This window comes from Trachinotus anak, unplaced genomic scaffold, assembly GCF_046630095.1.
Source record: "Trachinotus anak isolate AG129_WGS33_773 ecotype Australia unplaced genomic scaffold, CSIRO_AGI_Tana_v1 ptg000002l, whole genome shotgun sequence".
Taxonomy (NCBI): Eukaryota; Metazoa; Chordata; class Actinopteri; order Carangiformes; family Carangidae; genus Trachinotus; species Trachinotus anak.
The window spans coordinates 3,078,373-3,100,017 of record NW_027273853.1 but is presented as its reverse complement, the minus strand read 5'-3'; the positions used below and the strand labels follow the sequence as shown (position 1 = coordinate 3,100,017).

Here is a 21,645-nt window from a genome sequence, read left to right as displayed (position 1 = left end):
TCCATGTGATGAGACAGAAGAGGAAGTTGTTTCATCAGTGTCGTTGCTAACAGGCCGAATTCACTAACTCTCTGCTTCATTTCCTGTCATGTACACTGCCACAGGATGTGTTGTAATGTGTGTGTGTGTGTGTGTACAGAGACCTTGGAAGAAGCATCTCTGTGGTGGTGGTGATCCCAGTGGCTCGTCGTGAGGCTGGGCTGTAAAAATATCCAGCCAGAGTCACAGGTCAGCTCTTGTCACAGACCTTTCAACACCTTACAGTCTCTGCTGCTGCACCTTAAAGACTTGGGCGATGTATGACATCACATATGACATCTGTAGAGAAGGTGTAAGGACCCTGGACAAGGAGAGACTGAAACAGATGTCAGCTGCTTGTCAACACATGACCCACAACCAATTACAGCCTCTGATGGACTGGCCTCAGGTGAAACATTTCCACGTCTGATTTGTGTAATACTTTGGTTCATTGACAAGTACTTTCATTGTTTCATTGACATGACACTTGTGACAGGTTGAATGTGAGCTGAAACTGCTCCCGGAACACAGGCATGAATACAAGAAGTTAATATACATAATCCATCCACGCATAATTAAAGAGTTAAGCTTAGGATGAAAAAGTCCATTGAAAATATGCATCAGTTCATTTAGTCTGTGTCAAACCTAAATGTACCAGAGTTTTTGTTATTGATTGAAGCAGCCTTGGAGCTGTGAATGGGCACAGAAACCGCTTTCCTCAGAGGTGCTATTACTCATGCACATTATTTAAAAGGAAAGCTGATGATTCATTTGGCCTTTCTTCATGAGCCGGTATCAGACAGCAACAGTACCCTGGAAACTTTGTCATGAAAGGAAGTGATTTACAAGTGACACATTCGCAGTAATGAATCAAGCACCTCCAACAGTCAAGGACTCCAACTCAGGTAGATGACAGAGTTGTGCGTAGGTGTTCACACAAAAAAGACTGAAGCTACTAAAAAGAAGCGCAGTCACACACTCTTCATCAGTGTCTCTCAGAACTTTTTTATTTCCCATGCATAGTTTGGACAAGAGTGTAGTGGAACTGAAATGAAATTAAAAATGTGGAAATAAAAGTTTTGACACTCATTGATTTTCTCCATTGTGGACATCTGAGAAATCGTCAACCAAACATGTTTAAAACTAAAAAAGAAAAAAAGTTTTAGCAAGGGATAAAATTCAGAAAGTTCTTCAAGGTACAATAACGTCCTTCAAAGTAGAATGATGCGTTTTGGATGGGAAAAAGTGCTGTATAACATAAATACATTACAAAGAAAACTAGAAACTAAAACATTCAGCACATTTTTATACAACACAGTGCAATAAAACAGGGATAAGTTTAAAGGACGATTTTCCAGCTCTCACTTCCTCAGATCGTGACGACTTGACGTGACTCTGTCTTTCTCCTGCTTCTCTCTCCTTTTAAGGACCAGAAGAAATAAACCAGAACAACTGTAAACACTTAGTAGTAAGATGTGTCTGGTACAGTGCTGCTCTAAATCACAGCAGAGCAGAAAATCAACCAGGGATTTGAATTATGTTAAAAAAAAATCTTTTACACCTTTACATTTAGTTTCCAGTTTGGGGAAATGGAGAGTTGATCAGTTAATGAGGAGTTGAGAGTTTCTAATAGGTGGTGTCAAAACTGTACAGCAGATGCCTTAAAACAATGTGATCACTTTGCGAAAACTATGTCTTCAGATTTGACATAATTCTCTATTTTAGATTGTTTGATAGAAACAGCAGAGGTTAATGTTACTGTCCATATCCTCAGGTTTGTTAGGCAAAGTAGCACTGAAGTACCTGGAATTATGAAAACACCCTCTCTGTGGATCCATTCATTCTTTAAAACTGCACTAATCAATATTTTTGGCTTAATGAGCTGCAATCTCACTGTTTTAATTGAATCTCATGTACATCATGAGATGTTATAAAGATGGAATTAACTAACTTTAAGCTACACACCCTTCACCAAACAACAGATGGGAGAAGTTAGCAACCAACAGGTGAACGTAGCATATGGAGCATTTTGCTGCTGAAGAGCCAAATGTTTTTCTCAGAAGTTGGTGAAGAACAAAACTGAGCTAAAAAAGTGAATCTTGTTCCTGCATCTATTGAGTAGACACAAACACAACTGGAACGAATGCTAAATGTAAATAAGTTATTTTAGCTACATTCGTCATAGCAACTTTAGAAGGTGATACTACGTCCGGAAAAAAAACCCAAAAAAACATGTAAGTAGGATTAGGGGCATGTGCGGGTCTTTCAGTGCTGCTGCTGAATGCACAGAGGTCCGGATCTGTCCTGTGTTTGTAGGGAGTAGGTTAGGTACAGTTGGCTGATCGTATCATTTTATCAGGAAGATAAAATGGGCGGGTCCATGTCCTCCACTGCCGACCACAGAAATCCCTTCCTCCCTCAGAACCTGCCATTAAACTTTCACAGCTGCTTTCACAGCCAACGATATTTCATAGGTTTAGAGTTTTAGTGTCTCATGAAGGTCCAAATGCTGTGCACTTTGACAAGAGTAAAATCCTAAGGGAAATGTTCATGTTTGAGAATTTAGGGAAGGAAAATCTGGATGCCATATTGGCTCCTAGCATCTTCAAAATAAAGTAAATCTGGGGCCTAAAAAATGAAGGTGAGCTTTACACTGACAGGTTTTTTTCCATCAATATTGGAAAAAAAAAATGATTTCACAGTTCTAGCTAACACTGTATTGCAACTCCAAAAGCAGCATGGGAAAATGTGGCGTAAACTGTGTGTGTGAGCGTGTGTGCATGAGTGAGAGAACAACAAAGTGAAAGAGGACGAGCACAGCCTCTCTATCACACACACCATGGGCCACAACAAGTGGTTATTTCACATGTGCTTACTCTACTGTGTGAGGTGTGACTATTCCCTGCTATGCCTTCATCACCGGACAGAAATACAATCATTAAAAAGAAAAACATCTACTAAGATGTGTGTTAGATACCAAAGCATTGGTGTGTTTTGTGTATCACTTTGTATACATCTGAAATGGCAGTTTGCAACAAAGAACGTAAAGCAGTGTGTCCTTAAAGGTCATCAATTTGCATGGTATGGGGGTCAAACTAAGGATAGGCTTTTGATTGAAAGTGTGTATTTTGTGTACCCTAAAATCTGGGGAGCTGCATCGGGTATGAATGCAACAGTATCAGCAGCTTCAAGGTTCTGATGTGAGAAGCTGCTCTGATCTAATCATGTTGCTAATCAGCAGATCACAGGTACAGGAGGGATAAAAAATAAACACGCGGCTGGTTTTCAGACCTTACCATCAATTAGAGACTACAACTAAAACAGAACAACAAAATGCTAACGTGATAACAAAGTTCAGTGTGATCCGAGTGATTACTGTGAGAAGATATTACATATCTACATATAGAAAATACACTTCAACACAGCCAGATCCAAACAGTTCCTTCCAACAGTATGAAAAATATACAAATAAAAAATACAAATACTCTCAGACACTAGGTAGGTAGTTTTCTGTTGACATGAAATCAGTGAGGACTAAAAGATAAATATTTCACATTTTTTTTCTCCCTTGCATTTTAAAGAGAAAATAAAAAATTGTGTGTATGAAAGAAAGGAAAAACTGTCCATTTTTGAATTATCATCCTTCAGTAATTAGTAACATTGTGATAACACATCTGTTTTTCAGCTAAAAACATTTTAGCTTCTCTAGTAAGCAAAAAAGAGCCAGTGTTGAAACCAAAAGCATTATAGAATTCTTTTTTTCAGACATCATACACTATGCACAGATAATAAAAAAATTAACAATGATCAAGTCTTTTCCACACGAGAGAAATGACCCCTCCGCTCAGGTCGGGAACATCAAGAGCTCAGGGAAAGACAGGAGATTCATTATAATCAGCGTGGTCGCTGCTGTGTGATCATCAGTCAGAAATGCCTCCAACAGTCAGAATCTAATTACTACCATTATAAACTCAGTTCAACAGAGAGACAGAAAAGAGGTGCTGACATACATATTTTAACGTCCCATAATGCAACATACTGTGAGGCTCGGGAGTGGTAGATGCTGAACTGGGTACGAAGACAGACGGTGATCTATGGGGTGAGGGCACACCAGTGTGGGCAGGTAGCATCCGTCTCAGCTCTTAGTGTACTACAAACTTTGACCCATGTAAGGAGGAATATCAGTCACTGTATGTTGGTAACACCACCTGAAAATTCTGCTGTGGAGCAGCTGGACATCAGGTCCTGCCAGGTGAGTAACAGTCATTCATTGTCATTCATAGTCGTGCCAGTTGAGCGCCGTTTTGGGACCCATGGCACAAAGGGACATCGGAGCTTCTGGAAACTTAGTAAAGAAGCCTCCACTCAGAAAGATAAAAGCAGGGAAAGAGAAAGAGGAAGAGGAGGAAGGTAATTACTCAGCTCACTTGACATGTTCGGCACTGTGGGAGGAGCAGTAGTATTTCTTATGAGCTATGAAAGTGGAGAGGCTGCTGAACTTGATGTTGCACAGCCGACAGAAGCGGGAGTTACCGTTCTGGACTGGGGAGATCACTGGGGTTTTAGGGCCGGGGATGGGGGCGGGCAGGGGCGCGGGGACGGGATTGGAGGCCACAGTTGCAGTGACCTTGTCTGGATGGTGGGACGATCCCACTGTCTCCCTTAGGACCTCAGGCACAGGTGACAAAGTCAGAGAGGGAGCCCTTGGGGGTGACACAGGCTGAGGTGAGCCAGCTGAAGGTGATCCACCCCGCGGTGAAGGGCTGCCATTTAGCAGCGGGGAGCCAGGAGAGGAGGTTTCGCTCCTGGCCTGCCCGTTGATCCTGTCTCTGTGGATCTGGGACACCAGTCGGGGCTGGCTGTTTGGGGTCGTGGAAGTGGCTGCAGCAGCTCCATCTCTGGGACTAAGGCTGGGGCTGTGGATGACTGCACTGCCTTGTTGGGGCAGGGCCTCCTGGGGTGGTTGAATGGTTACAGCAAGGCTGTGGATAGTCTTGAAGTGCTCCATCAGGTCACAGGCGATAGGCCTGTTAGGGCAGTATGGGCAGACCACCTGAGGGGAAGTGGCACCTGTGCCTTTGGCTCCAGCTCCTGGGGTGGCTGCAAGGGTGGTGGTCATATGGGGAGGAGATGTGGCATCAGAGGCGGGTAAGGCAGAGGGATGGGGACTGGATGATGTGCCTTGAGTCTGGGCAACCCACTCAGCAGGGAGAGCTTTAGCCTCCACAGGGTGCAGGAGATCCGGGCGCTCTTGCTGAGGCCTGCTTTTTGGAGAGGTAGAGGCTGATCTCTTGAGCCTGTGAAGCTGCTCCAATGTGTGGGGCTGGAGTGTGGTGGCGGGGCAATAGTAGGTTTTATGAGCCAGGTAGTTCTCGATGCTGTTGAAGCTGATACTGCAGGCGGTGCACTTGTGATAGTCTGTAAGAGGCAGGGCAGGGAGAATACTGTTACTGCTTTGCCGTGGAACATCTCTCAGACGGGGCCTCTTGCTCAGGTCAATGGGGCCATCGCTTTCTGGGCTGGAGCCGCCTGCCGCATTGGGAGAAACCTCTTGCTTCACTGCCAGGCCAAGAACGGAGGGAGATGGGGCGGAGGCAGCAGCAGTGGCGGCGGCAGCGGCGGCTGCAGTGGCAGCAGCATTAGCTAAGGCTTCAGTTCTGGCCATGTGAATCTCGTACATCTTTTTGCGCTTGCGTGTGCGGATGGGCTGGGGAAGGAAGGCTGCTGTGGTGGATGCCTTGGCCATGTGTACAGAACGGTGGTTGGACGGGTCATGGCGTGACGCGCAGTAGAAGCGTTTGTGAACAGTGTAGTTGTCGTGACGGCTGAAGCGAATGTTGCAGGCCTCGCAGAAGGTTCTATTGGGATCGTCTTCTAGGTCCTCGGCAGACCCACTAGCAGGACTCTGGCTACCTTCACTTGCTCTTCCTCCTCCACCCCCTCCTCCCACACTTGCACCTCCGCCTTCCCCTTCAGAAGACGATGATATTCCCTCTCTCCCCACAGGCGTTTCTGTCCTCACTTCCACCACTCTCCTGGATTCTGTTGCTCCAGCCCCAGCAGGAGAGTCAGAGTCAGCAGGGGAAGCAGAGGCTGCTCTGCTTGCTGCTCCACCCTGAGGAGATGCGGACGAGCCGTGTGCCCCACTGGAAGGCACCGTGGCTGGGGCTGCATCCCTTGTCGATCCGGGGCCTGAAGCTGAGGTTGCACCTTCTGCTTGGTGCCTGCTGGAGCAGTACAGCCTCTTATGTGCATAGAAGTTGTTAATGTTGTTGAAGGTGATATCGCACTCAAAGCAGGTGGCTCCTTTGTGAGGTGGGGTGGCTGCGGCTGTGGGTGCCGTCGGCCCAGAGGGGAAAAAGGCTGCTGGGTTGTTCTGAGGAACTGTATGGCCCTGTTTCAGACGGCTGTGGACCATCTCTGACATTTTAGCCAGTATCTCTGAGGCCTGAGGCAAAATGGCTGCTTCAGGGTTAAACATGTACTGAGGCAAGAACATTGCTCCTCCTGGAAGAACTGACTCTGTCCCGCCCACATGGGCAGGGCTAGAACCAGGGGTGGGACTAGTTGGTTCTGCCTTTACAGTTGTGGTGGCAGGACTCTTCGAAGAGTCTGACGTCTGCCTGGATGATGTGGAGGTTTGCGCCTCCTTTGTCTTCCTCCTTGCTTCTTGATCCCCCTCTTCTCCAGCAACCTCCTCATCCTCTCCATCCTCTTTAATCTCCATGTGCTGCTCTTCTATCTCTGAGTCTGAATGAGGCTCCTCTTTGATCTTCAGATCAGTGGCGGGGTCATCAGGAGGACTGTAGTCTCGGGGTGTGGCTGAGCCACCGTTTGCGCCCGGGCTGGATGAGTCCGGCTTGGGGACACAGGCTAGAGGCTCCCTCTCGTGTGGAGAAAGCTGGAGCTGGGGGGCGTCAACTAATGATGGGGTCATTTGGCGAGGGGTGGAGCTCCTTTCGGCTGGGACCCTGACCTCTAGGTGGGTTCGCACATGCTGCTGAAGCTGGGCAGGGGAGTCCGAGTTGTGACCGCACACTTGGCACTTCAGCACCACACCAGAGTCTCCTGGACTGAGACCTAACAAAGAGAGTCATGATTAGTGAATTATACACCTGAGCAATGTGATTTTACTGATGTTGTACATAGTGTGAATTCATGTGACACATTTTTCTACATGGCCGCAATCTACAGTTTCTCTGCTCACACTGTACTGGTTGACCGCTCTTGATGTGAAAGTCACAGTGAACGTGAAAGTTTATTCAGATAAAGTGGTTGTGTCCTCAATGTTGACAGAAGTATTGTGGACGTAAAGATGGAAGATGCAGACAATATCGTCTGTTGAAGCTCAGTTTCATATCACAACAGCCTCAAACTCAACATGTAAAATACCACCCTGAAAATATTAAAACAAGCTCTCTAAAGTCTATAATGGATCTTAACAGCTATGTGCCACACCCGAAAAAAAAGGGATCAGCAATAAAATTTATTGTTATAACAAGATGTTTTTCATGTTACAACATGTTACAACAATTTATGTTCACATTTTTACGACAGCAAATTCCTCCAAACTAAGTGTTGTTGTACAACCAACAGGAGACTGTTGATGTGTGAAGTGATTTTTATGACACTAAGTGCATAAGAAGGAAATTATGGAATAGTTTTGTAGTATCCGTTTTGGATGTAATACTTTGTAGACAGTCCCTGCGCACTCGACAGCTTGCTGCACGTAGAGACCAGTGTTCTTTCTCCAGCTCGGAGGACGGCTCGTTTTTAGGAAATCTAAGTTGCAGCTGGTTGTCTCTGTCTTACTGTGGTAGGAGAGAGGCGTCATTTGTGTCATAACAACAGAATTTCTCCACGTCTCAACCCAAGCATGAAGTAGAACTTCATCAAATCCTGTAAATGAGCCATATTCCTCAGTTTATTGTCCACACACCGTTTCCTCATTCAATCATGAGTTTGAAATTACCACATTTTAATGTGAAACAGTTCACATTATAACAACATAAATAGTATATTACAATATACTATAACAAGAAAAGTGTCTTGTTATAACGGGATAACTTTGTATGTTGTAATAATCATAATCACAATCATCTGGGAGTCACATTGTTCATCTTTCAGCTGATTAATCAGGTGCTGTGACCCCAACTGATCTAGCAGAAAAAGAAACTGACTATTCCCAAATTATTCAGGGATGACTGATTCAGGATAGGGCTGAATCTCTAGAGTGTCTGTCTGACAGTAGCAAACATTTGAACTGACTCAAAGAGGCAGGATTAGGAATAATATGCGTGGTCCAGACTGATGCTGTAAAAATGGGGATGGGACAGTCTGTTGATGAGACTTAATCAGCAGTCTTAAGTCTTGAAATCCCAATAATAACAACTTGCTCCGCTGATGGATATCAGTTGTCAGGATGATGCTGTGACTCACCAGTGGACAGGGGCAGCTTGGGAAGGCCTGGCCCTGGGGAGTAGACCTCACTGCGAGACCCGGGCTGGCAAACCATATGGCTGGTGACCAGATGGCTGTAGAGGATGTCTCTAGTGGTGGAGACGAAGCCGCAGCCATGACACAACCCGTTCAGTGTGTCTGTGTGGACCTTAAGGTGGCGCTCACAGTTTGCTTTAGTGGTGAAGGCTGACAGACAGATGAGACAGACAAATGGACGTTCACCTGTGGAAGGACAGAGGGACATTAAGTTAAGGAGCTAATGAAGCCACGCTGGTCAAGTATCTGTAAATTAGACCCAATGTTCTCACCCTTTATCTGTTTGTCATACGTATAAATCTTGCTCTCACCGCTGTGCGTGCGCATGTGGATCTCTAGTGAGCTGGCACTGGGGCAGCTCTTGTTGCACTGCGGGAAGGGGCAGATGCGCTCATTGGGGTAGGACTCCTTGGGTTTGTCCTGTGGTGGGGACGAGGCTGCAGCCGGCTGCTTCTGACGGCTGGCGCAGTAGTACATGAGGTGGGCCTGCAGGTTCCTCTCGCTGCGGTACCAGATCCCACAGTCCTTACACGGAAAGATGTCCTCTGATAACCAGAATAAGACAAATTTAGAGTTAGTCGACTGAACAGAAACACAGCAGATCAGTTTGTGGTGAGCAACTTGATGTAGAAGTAAAAAACATTGTGCTCAACCAAAGACAAAAAAGGTAGAAGCTGGGCTGCTTATAACAAAGGTTTACACACGCAAATGATTTAATTATTTACGTTAATATGGTTTAAACTGTCACATGCAGAGGAGGGAAAATGCAGACTTGTCAGCAGACTAAAGGGAAGTGTCTGAATGATTTAAGTGTGAAAACCTTTTTTGTGCTTTGAGCAACTTGATAAAACAAACTGAAGACCTGATTGGCAAAGTGTGGATGATCAACTTTAGGAACCTCTAATAGATACATGTTCGCCACATACTCACACACAAACACACATAGCCACCATTGCTATGAGTATCCAAGGCAACAAGGCACAAAGGCTATGGGAACAATAATTATCATACATCTCACCCTTTAGAGTTATTTTTTTGTCCAAATCCATTTATTTGCTGTAGTATTGCCAGACCTGGGAGTGTGTAATCAAACAACAGGATTACCAACAGTCTCAGTGGTTGTGTTTGTGGTTTTGGGGCATCAGCCACAGAATCAGCACAGGACCCGGCTGATAGAAATACTTTGCTGGCTGTTAAAGAGCTGCAGTGACATCTTGTGGCCAAAGAAAACATTACAACTTTAACAAAAAGGGTAAATTACAAAGATCATAATGGCCTGCAGGCACCGGTTTATATTACGGTTAATAAAAGACGCACAGCATAAAAAGAAAGAAAAGGGGAATACTGTGTTGGATGTAATACTTTACAGGCCAAATGTCTTTTAAATAGATTACTCTTAAAGAATCATCTTCTTTGCATTTCTAATTTACTGTTGGTGTTGCCGGCACCTTTCATACCACTTTATACCATAAAGATTATTTGAATTAAAATCCAATCGACTCGAATCTGTACTTGAAAAAATGTACTCACTGCACAAACTAAAAAGCAGATCTACTTCCAAACAAACCCGAAAACGTATTCTAATGCCTTAAATACAACACTTACTATTGACGACAGCAGTAGCCAGGATGGCGGCCATGCCAGCTTGCTGTGGGAGGAGTTGAATGTCTGAGCGCAGCGCGGCTGGGTACAGAGGCTCCTCCTTCACCACAGGCTGCTTCTGTGTGACGAGGCTGAGCGGAGGAGAGAGCTGGGCCGGTGGGGAGGAGGAGGAGCCCGGAGGAGGTGACAGGGAGGCCAGGAGCCTTTCACCCGCTGCAAGCTCTCTGGTCACCTTACAGAACAACTCCTCACCTGAAAATACACAGAGTCTGGTCACAAAACAGAACTTTGTTTTTAACAAGGACAAATAAAACATTCCTAATTTGGGAAGATATAGTGACAGGGGGGCTTTTATTATTCATACAAGATTTAAATACCCTGAACCGGATTGTGGGGTATTAAAGAACACTCTCCCAACAACCCCAAGCAATGACTTGGAGCAAGGCTCTGACTCCTGAGCTCATGTGGTGGAGCTGGTACTGACAGACTGGGTTTGTACTGGCAATGAGAGCAGCCAGCACACTTCATGGCTGGTTCACACAAATACACTGCACATCACAAAGAGCCTCACTGCTGTTCTCTGCTGTCATATAAAAAAAAAAAAAAAAACTCACCTTGGCTGTAGATGGTACAGTTGGCAGCTGAGGGGTCAGAGGTCAGTGGGAGTTGACTGATCCAACAGTTTGGATCTTCACACACGAGAGTCAACTTAGAGTTCTGCACACAAACACACACACACAGAAGGAGGTGAGGAATGAACACAACCTTTTCATTGGCCAGAAAACTGCTGAATTACACAGATGGTGTATCCATACAGAAATGTCTACTGCATTTTTTACACTTACTGTTCATAGCTAAAATTCTCTCTCTTTTATATGGTTGTAAACTGTAAATTATAATAAAAACCTTTTCACAGTTTCTTGACGTTATATAGATTAACCCAAACCCACTCATGCCTAAATTCAACCAAATAAACTATGAAATCAATTTTTTCTGCTATAAATTGGATCTGAATTATTTTTACCACAAGATATTATATTCATTAAAATAATCACAGTGGACAAAAGGACAAGAGTCTAATCTAATGATACATGTTCATATTCATAGATGTTTTTATAGTGCTAACAATATGTGAAACCTCTAAATAGAGTGTAATGCTAGCATCCCACAGCCGGAACAATATACACATATCACTCACTTCTTAACTGCTGTTCTATGGGTTCACATGTTTCTTTCACCCCTGCCTTCATATGCCCAACATTGTTTCAAATGTTACTTTCAAGGGTTTATTCTCGTCTTTAACTGGGCTGCTTAGTTTTATGCTGGTCAAGATGCAGGAAGTATGGTCACAACCTCTTCGCCTTTTCCTCAGTCACAGTGCTGAATAATGACCAGAAGGTCCATTTGTAGAACAATATGATGTCATAGCGAAGTTGACCTTTGACCTTTAGGACAGAAAACGCTATCACTTCATCATCATATCCTATTAGACCGATGTGTTAAATTGTGTCATAACTGACGTATGAATTCTTGAGTTATGGCCAAAAACGTTTTTAGTGAGGTCACAGTGACCTACGACCTTTGACCACCTAATCAGTTCATCAGTAAATGTTTGTGGCAAATTTGAAGAAATTCCCTGAAGGCTTTTTTGAGACATAGTATTCACGAGAATGGGACAGACAGATGTACATAACGTGTCAGGCCACAGCTCACGCCGGCGTGAAGCCATAAAAAGTAAAGCTTTAATTGGCGTCAACTGGGAATACACAGTCACACAGTCCTGTCCAGTGTGTGGCCAGAGGTAAACACTGTTTATAAAAAGAGCGCCAGCAAACAGAGGATGATTACAACCCAGGATGGCAATGAGGAAATGAGGGGAGCACGAGCTGAACAAAGCCAAACAGAAAATAAAGAAAAAGAAAAAGGAGTAGAGGAATAAAAGAGGAAGAGAGACCCCGGGGGAGAGTGAGAGAAGAAAAGGAAGAGAAAGAAGATCTGATGAGGTCGACAGGCTGCTATTCAGACAGCTGCCATAATAAGATCCACAGTGGATACTCTGGACAAAGACTGGAGAGCCAGCCTCCAGTGTAGGTATGAGAGAGAGAGAGAGAGAGAGAGAGAGAGAGAGAGAGAGAGAGAGAGAGAGAGAGAGAGAGAGAGAGAGAGAGAGAGAGAGAGAACCACAAAAAACACACAGACACACACTGAGTACAATCTGGTCTTTGTCCATATGAGGCTCCAGCAGCATTCCCTCTGACAATCACTCCCAGGACAGAGGCTTATCCCATGTCTCCATGACACACACACACACACACCACTGGAGCATCATGAATATAGGGGACTGTGTATATAAAGCTAATGCTGAACTCACTCTCGGTAAAAGTTGTACCTACAGTCTACTGAGGTAAAAAATAATAATAAAAAAAGTAGATTTAGCAGCTTTTAATGGCTGTGAAAAACACAGACACCGTACTTTATGTCTGTATTTCTGTTGCTCTGATTTCTACCATATAACTGATATAAAATACTATGTATTCAACATCTTTAAATCTTTAAATTCATGCAGGCCTGTGCAATGGCCTAACCTCTTGTCTGTCAAACCCACTCTCTGACGACTGCACAGTATTGTTCAGTGGGTCTGTGATGCAGTTTTGTTCACTCTCCAGCAGGAGGCAGCATTCCCTCAGCACAGGAGCTGAGAGTCCTCACACCAGACTGACTCAGACTGACTGAGCCAACCGTAAGGGTCAAATCACACAGGTAGGTTTATAGGAACACTTTATTACAAGATTTACTCAAAAGACAAGGACCGAAACTCTGCACACCACAGGCTGGATTTCTTGTAACTTATAGGGTTTTACATATTTTAAAGCTTGTATGGAAAAAAACTCTTGCTAAAATGGCTCCTGAGCACGGCCAGAAGGAAAGGGGGGGAAACATGCTGGTAGAGTAGTTGGTCTGGGTCATGTGTGACAGTGAGTGCTTTGAGGTGACAGACTCCAGTAAGGTGGAGGTGGGAGTAAAGATGCTAAATAAGTTGTCTTTAAGAAACTGTTCTTATTGGTGACTGTGAGCATGTGGAAAAAAACAGACGACACTGTGCAGAAGAAGTGGCTCAACAGTGCTATGGAGAAGGAGAAGAAGATGGCAAACAGGTGTTTTAGTTTACAGATGGCTGTAAGTCTCTGTTGACAATGCTTGTAAATGTCCATGGTACGCTGATTGAAGCTGAGTTTATTGTCCAGTGTAACGCCTAGGTACCTTCTACCTTCTTTCCACTGATGGTGAGACAGGAGGGATGGACAGGCAGAGAGAGAGAGAGAGTCATAGTGGGGCGCCGGCATTGAGAATAATTGGGCTGACAGGCAATTGTAAACTCTCACTGCTTGTGTTGCGTTGGAGAAGAAGTTATGGATCCAGTGGATTAGTGGTAATGGAACATGTAGGTGCTGTAGTTTCTTGATTACCTGATGGCGCTGGATTGTGTTAAAGGCGGAGCTAAAATCAATAAAGAGAAGTCTGGCATAGCTTCTGGGGATGTCCAGGTGTTGTAGCAGACACTGCATTATCTGTGCCTCTCCTTTGCTGATATGCAAATCAGAGAGGATCAGAGAATGGTAAAACATATGGAAGGATGGTGTGTTGGACCAAATTCTTGAAGCTTTTCATTATAACAGAGGTAAGAGCATCGGGCCTGTAATATATGGCTTAGCTCTGATGGGGGTGTTTTTTTTAGGAATAGGGATGATGACATCCATATAACCGGGATTGTTGAAGTACAGACTTATCTCAGGAAAAGATAGAGAAGAATGGGTGTTAGTTCCAGGATGCAGTTTTTCAGGACTTGACCTGGGAATTGGTTTGGGGTACACAGATCTTCCTGTGTACGTCAATGCAGTACACCAACTGGGGTTAAGATACATACACACCCCGTCTGTATGATCATAATGCCTAACCTCAGTGTACAGGACAAACACATCCAGCCAAGACTCAAAGACACACGACTCCCTGAACAATTCCTGCAAAAGACCAAGTCCAGCTTGTTTTCAGTTCATTTGACATTTGAAGCGCACTCCCCCTCATCTACCTCTTTTCTTCTTTGGACAGGGTTTTACATCAGGCTTGATAGGGATGGTTGGCTTCAGTTGACAGTGGATGGAGTTGCATAGGTGTAGGAGGTTATCCCAGAAATAGGTGACTCCATGCCTCACTGTGCCTTGGTTTAAATGCTCCAATCAACACAATCACTGATAATCAATATGATGATGGGAATAACCCAAGTACAACCTGTCCCGTTCCTCGTGATGTTTCAGTCATGGTACACTTTTACCATTACAGACAGAAAAGTTTGACATATGTGCATGAACTGCACCAGCCATGAAGTCAAAGGTAGCACTTGCACAGTTTCACTCAGAACAGGCTCCCTCTGTGGCCCTGGTGTTACATTACATGACTGATTTGTGAATTTCATTTCAAAGGGACATTTCTGCCCAAAAGCCTAATTTACTCCTGCTTTTTTAAATATTGCTTTCTTAGAGGTCTGTTTTACACACTTAAACTAAGCTTCTGCCTAAAACATTGAATATTTCCTGTCTGGAAACAGAATACTCAGAAATAAATATTCTAGGAATGGCATGACCAGTGAGAGCCTCTTTAAAATCTTTAAGAGCTAATCTGTGCTTGGTCATCAAAATCTAATATACCTGTTACTATTTTCTAATATAATTTTACAGTGTTATTTTTCCTTTGTGTTATCAGTAATGCTGCATTTAAAGACAGGCTGACCAGTGCGAAAAGGAACCTCCAAGTGAGTGATACAGGGATCTGTCACTGGCTTTCTCTGTTGAAAACTGAGCAGTGGTCTGATGTCATGGAAAGCCACTTTGTTTCATATAAACTGGCACATTTCATGCATTTGGCCAAAAAAGGATTACCTAGACTGATAAGTATTCTCATTGCACATGTATCTGACCTCCATTCTTTCCATCTGTAATAAACTGCCAAAATCCTGGTTCCACTCCCAGTCAGTTCTTCCCTAAATGCCCTTCATTAGAGAACTACAATACACACTGAGAGTACACACAATCCTCTACTTTCATTTCATTAAAAGAAAATGTTTTCATTTTCACTAAATACAGGTGCAGAATTGTAAGTTTGTGACTTCTGTCATTCATGACTTCATACAGTAGAGTTTTACATTTTTGGATGTAGTGTAAATGAATATTAATTGTTCTAGGCAGTGATAGGTTTCCATTCACTCCTGTACATTATCAATATCTATTAGTAGATTCTTGACATTTACTTGGGTGATGCAGACCAGACAGAAATCTAACATTACTCCACTTCAATGTGGACTTTTTAAATCATTGTGATTTGTAGTGAACTGGATGTATGTAAATACTTAATGGAATTGCACTTATATAGGGCTTTTCTAGTCTTATTGACCACTCAAAGTGCTTTACAATATTTGCCACCTTCACCCATTCACTCACCTATTCATACAACACACTACAGACACACTCATACACTGATGGGTCAACCATCAGGAGCAACATAGGGTTCAGTATCTTGCCAAAGGACACTTCAACGTGCAGCCTGGAGGAGTCGGGGCTCAAACAATGACCGTCTAATTAGTGGATCACCCACTCACAGGAAGTAGAGCGGGTCAGTTAGGACTGGATGTTAAAACTACCAAAACCATGGGTGTGGTCCTCAAATGATCAAACTTTCCATCAATTGTCATTAAGTAAAACATCACTTTTATAGATAAAAAAAAAGACCATATTTATGAAATCATGTTCTATCCCTAATCTGCATCCTGCCCCTCCATAAGGTGAAAACATCTCCTCCAATGGTGTCAACTTCACAGCCACGGTTGGACCTTGAAATACCTGAGGAGGATGGACGCCGTCTGTGGGATGGCTTGGGAAGACAGTGAGAAGAGAGAAGGGTAGAACAGAAGGAAGGAAGCCTCTCAGTCTGTTGTATATTGAAGATTGAGGCAGAGCGTATTGTATTTCATGGAGAACTAGCGCTGATGTGGAGATACGGCTGCTTTTGTTTTAATTTGTAACCCAACGCTGGAGCCGTCTGAGCTGTAAGTACTGCTAATTTGTTTCAGACTAATTCATCACGGCCACGGCTTTGGAATTCACCACGATAGGGCAATGGGGAAAGCTCAGTAGCGCGCAAGTGGCGCGCGCGCGCGCACACACACACACACACACACACACACACACACACACACACACACACACACACACACACACACACACACACACACACACACACACACAAAACGAGAAAAAGAAAAACACTCACACAGGCTTGATCTTCAAAGATGTAAAATATTAAGTAATTACATATGGTATGATACTCTCCCATCTTCTCTTATTTGAGAATGAACCACACTCTCATTAAAAGTCAATACTGTCCACTTCCCCCTGACGGAGTTTCCTCACTGCCACGTCAACATGTTTTAATGAATGGTAAAGTCAGATTTCTACTGTCCTCTAGGACAAAGGAAACATAATATACAGCATCTCTGGGGAGTTATCGATCCACAGTCTTGTGACGTGTAATTTCCCTTTATTGTCATGTCTGATGTCTGACCACACAAACCAGTGTTTGTGCCATGTAACCAGTGTGGCATGGCAGCATGGTGGCTAAATATATATAAATATATTTATTTAAATTTGTGTTTCTATCCCGAAAATAACTGTTTTTAGGGGAGGGACATGCTCATAATTTTAATATATATAAACAATTTATAAAATCTAATATGACTCCCTTATTGGCCGCTTATTTATGGAGGGGGGCTGCCTGTGGACTCGTTGGGATTCAGGAAACACTGCAGGAGCTACAGCAGCATGCAAATACATGTGACTACATATACAGGCTGTGTGCAAACTCTGAGATCTCTGGGAAATCTATCAGTCACTTAGTCAGCATGTCCTCAACGTGACCACAGCTGAATTTAAAGGAGATACTGATCAATTGTTGCTGCTGCTGCAGATTCTGCTGCTTTTAGTCCCACAAAGCACAAGTGAAGGATTTAACTCATGAACTAAATTGAAACAGAAGCACCAGTTACAATAGTAACTAAAATCTACAATGTCAACGTGCAACAAGGAGAATGTGTTACTTTAAACACTTTACAGTCACAAATGCACACACAACAAAGATTTACATGAGATAATGAGAATAAGAAAGGCACAGGGCCAGATCACACTTTCAGTGTGTGCATGTGTGCATGCATGTGTGTGTGTGTGTGTAATTAACCAGGCCAGTAGAGAATGCAAATGCCAGAGATGTGGGGGTAAGTTAAGGAGAGCGAAGAGGCCGCTGGATAGTATCAAACCCTTTTCACGTCTCTTGGTCTGACGCCGATCTCATTGACACAAATGGCCAACAGTCACCGCAGGAAGACGTCTGGACCTACAAAGAGTCAACCAAGGCTGCTCTGAAATGTTTTTGGCACAGCCAAACAGTGTATTCTATCAAAGGTAGGTACTACTATACATGTGAGAATGCATTCATGCACCAGCTGTGTCCACCACCGATGTTCATACGATACGCAGCCATTTGTGACAACAGTACATTCATTTGTCTCAAATGTCGCTTCTTGTCACAAAAGATTAGTAAGCGTCTCTTTAATCTCAGATTTATTGATGTTGTAACTCTTCTATCGACCATGTTCGTCTGCTTTCTTTTTTAAGAAATTCTGCAGGTGATGAGTTTGAGTTTTTGTTCACCTGAACGTGATCAAAGAAATGCAACCGCTTTATGTTGTTTTGCAAACCAACATTCACCACTCACACATGGGTCTTGTTGTCATACTGATATTATAGGAATGTGATAAAGATTTGATCATGCTGAATATCATCCATAACTTATAACAAGCTGTTTAAAGTAGCTAAATGTCATTATTCCATCACAGATGTTCCCTGAGCTTACAACATGACAATGCCCCCCCCCCATGTATCGTGTGTGTTTCCTCTTTCCATAAAGAGTCGCTGATGGGAGACTACAGGTGTGAGGAAGGTATGAAGTGAGCACTGACAGTTTGGAGCGGGGGACAAGAAAGGACGAGGGAGGACCAGACGGAGACGAGGAAAGTGATGGCTATTTTTGATGTTTTGATGTCATTTCATAAAAACAACAGGATCAATACAGATCTAGAGATCCAGGCAGATGAAGGGGTATCAACTGCCAGCACACCTTGCTGGTCCTCATCGCCTTCTCTTCCTCTTTTCTCACTCTAACTATCCACACAGCCCTCCATCTATCAGTGGGATGTCAGGCCTCCCTGGCAGAGCTCCATCTTGGTGAAGAGCGTTGCCTTAAGCCCCATCAGCCGGAGGAGAGTCTTTGAGCTACAGTCTAAGCCCCTCGCCCGGACCCTGGTCCCCTCATGAATATTAACCAGCCCCGAGCCCGGCTTTAATCTGCCTGATACCCGCACTGCTGCCGCTGAGACGATAGCGAATCTAATTATTTGGTCTGATATTAACCCCCCACTCCCACACCCCCACCACCACACACACCATTTCCACCCCCAACACCCTGTCCTCACTACAGCTGCTGTAACATTCACGTATGTGTGTGTGTGTGTGTGTGTGTGCCAGTGCAAATACACACCAACTGAACTCCAGAGCCACCTTCTTCTAACAAAGTCAATTCACATATTACATTCACACACACACACACACACACACCTCTCTCCCCACCAACAGCCCTCCACCTCCAGCGCAGCCTGCGACGCCCTCTCCTTATCAGGCCCAAAAACGCCCTCCTCCTACGCTGATAAAACTTGAATGCAAATGATGCCAGGCTGATTTCATTTCTTCATTTTCTTTCTCCATTCCCTCTCTCAGTATCAGAATGGCTCCTCTCCCCCCACCCTCTCTCTCTGGGGATCCAAATAGCACTGATGATGATGGTGATGGGGACAGGAAGCAGAGAACTTTCCCTATAATAGCCCTAACATACATACATACATACATACACACACACACATATATATATATATATATATATATATATGTATGTGTGTGTGTGTGTGTGTGTGTGTGTATGTGTGTGTGTTTGTGTATATGTATTTTTTTCTTCTCTATTTCCCCTTCAATAGAAGTGTGTGTTTATATGTATATGTACATATGTTCACACACACACACGTATTCACATACACATACACATATAAACACAAACTTCTATTAAAGGGGAAATAGAGAAAAAAAAATCGAGTCACCACCACCACCACCCTACTCAGATGAGCAGATTAAGATTTCTCTGTACAGCTGTCAACGGCCACAGTTTTACTGCTGCCACTGGGGAATAAGTGTGTTTGTATATGCAAATCACAACCGGTACATCTAACACATCTATGTCTCAATGGTGTATACTGTTTCACACACCATAATCTGGTTTACACTGCTCTGTAATGGCCTGAGGAAGTGTAATGGTCATTAAATGTAAAGCATGCAGGTCAATAATCCATGTTAGTGTGTGCTTACATGCATTTAACAGTACTACACTGTCTGTGGGGAGATTGTCAATGTCACTATATCAGTCACTTTTCAGTGACCTCACACTAGAGGTTTACATGGTGGATACACAGAGTGTAACACAGTAGTCTGGATCAGTAGTCCGATACCCTGGGTTTAATTATCTGTATTGTGTTTGTATTATACATTTTTCCTCTAAATGAAGTTTGGCTTTTTAACACTAATTCTAACAAATGAAGACACATTACATTTTGTCTTAACACTTGCAGACGGACAAGAAGTTGGCCTAAATTATACAGTCTGACGTTAACTTCATTCAGCAACTACCTGATCAAAGTTAGTTAACAAGATTATGAATCTGACCAGTATTTGATAGTTTCAGTCTATGCAGTTGGTACCAAAACAGTTATGATGATCTCTTACATTTCATTACTGAGCTGTGACTCAAATATGTTCTGAGTGGGATATTTTAAAGTCAGTGTTTCCTGTTGAACAACTTTTCTTAAAATTAGTCAGTTGACAGTTTATTAGGTACACCTAGCTTTAACCAGTGCAGTCTAATACAACAATTTTGCGGTTAAACCAACCTTTATGAGGGTTATGATATTTAGGTTTTGTTAAAACTGTTTTAGACGGCATGGTCAGTTTGGATGTTACAGGTTGAACTGTATTGTAGTTTGCTGACAAGGAGTTTCTATAATTTTGTCCACCCCATTCATATTAAAGAGGAAAGACTAAATAACAGAACCTGTTCATTAGATTGCAGTAGTTTTAGCTTGGTGTGCCTAATAAACTGAGTGTATCTGTGGTAACCCTCCTCTGCTTTTCCTTGTGACCTCCTGGACGACATATTCACCAGCACAGACACAGAGATGCTTTATCACTGCGCTCAGTGTCCAGATGGTTCCAGTCTCTCTGTCATTGGGAACTGAAAACTGAATGTTGTTCACACAAAACCTCTTTAAGGCACATTTGTCTTTGAGAAGTTGTGATGTCAGACCTTCAGAAATTTTGTATCATAAAATGTTTACCCACTTAACAATGATCAGATTAACAATCCAATAAAATATTAAGTTTAATCAACAGAAGAAATGGCTCCTTAGCCACAATGAACAGGGCCAACATATGAATATCAGTAGCAGCCAGAAGGGTTTGGTTCAACATTATCAAACATGTGTAATAAGTGTTATCTCCTTAAAAAATGTACTAATGTTTGTAAAGCAAGAGAAAAAGGTGTGTGTTTTTTTCTAAAACTCCTCTCTAGCATTAAGTGTCTGAAACGTTTTGTGCTCCTCTTGCCGCTCCTCTCCTGACCTTTTCAACCATCGTTCATTCATCCCTCCCAAAATCATTCACTCAATCATCCAATTCACCCTCTTCCTCCGTTCTCCCCTTTCACTCTCTCTCCTGTGCCGCGTCCGTCCTTTTGTACACCTCTTTCTTTCTTCCTTAATCTCCAGTTCTCTTCCTCTCTCCAACTCTCATTCCTGCCCTTCTGTCTGCCCGCCCCTCCTTCCCCATCCTATCTCTCCCTCCTTTCTCTCTCCGTCTCTCATTCTATCTCTCGGCTACAGGAAATGGTTTCTTCCCCAATCCAGGGGGTTGGAGGGTTGTACTCACTGTCCCAAACAAAGAGGTCACTGTGTGAATCCTCCAAAAATACAAAGAAAAGGAAGGCAGATAAAAATCAGAAACCTGCTCTCATCCGCCTCTCAAACACACACACGCACGCACGCACGCACACGCACACGCACACGCACACACACACACACACACGCACACACACACGCACACACACACACACACACACACACACACTTTACCTCCACTGCACTCAAGCAAAGCATTTTTCTAACATTCATCAGAGACACATGATACTATTTTACACTGTATATCCCACTCACGAGGTACAAACATCGTCAGTACAGTACGTGGCTGTGGCTCGGCGGCAGAGTGAAACCTCACTGCCTCACGCAGGCGTGCTCATGCACAGCCGCACACATATCGGTGCACACCTCCAAGA

At 43.6% G+C, this 21,645-nt stretch overlaps 1 protein-coding gene across 3 annotated transcripts in view; it reads right to left on the bottom strand.

The window, feature by feature from the left end:
• Positions 1-1,003: 1,003 nt before the first annotated feature.
• The window catches only part of zfpm1 (zinc finger protein, FOG family member 1), a 109,603-nt gene continuing 88,961 nt past the window's right edge, over positions 1,004-21,645 (bottom strand). For 2 of the 3 annotated variants that reach the window (XM_071490307.1, XM_071490317.1), the window contains exons 5-9: positions 10,731-10,833; positions 10,120-10,368; positions 8,787-9,059; positions 8,458-8,700; positions 1,004-7,098 (exon numbers count right to left, since the gene is read on the bottom strand). In XM_071490307.1, coding sequence (XP_071346408.1) covers positions 4,442-7,098; positions 8,458-8,700; positions 8,787-9,059; positions 10,120-10,368; positions 10,731-10,833 — 3,525 coding nt within the window. In that variant the 3' untranslated portion in view covers positions 1,004-4,441. The remainder of the gene's footprint in view (positions 7,099-8,457; positions 8,701-8,786; positions 9,060-10,119; positions 10,369-10,730; positions 10,834-21,645) is intronic. The other variant, XM_071490323.1, reaches the window with a different exon arrangement.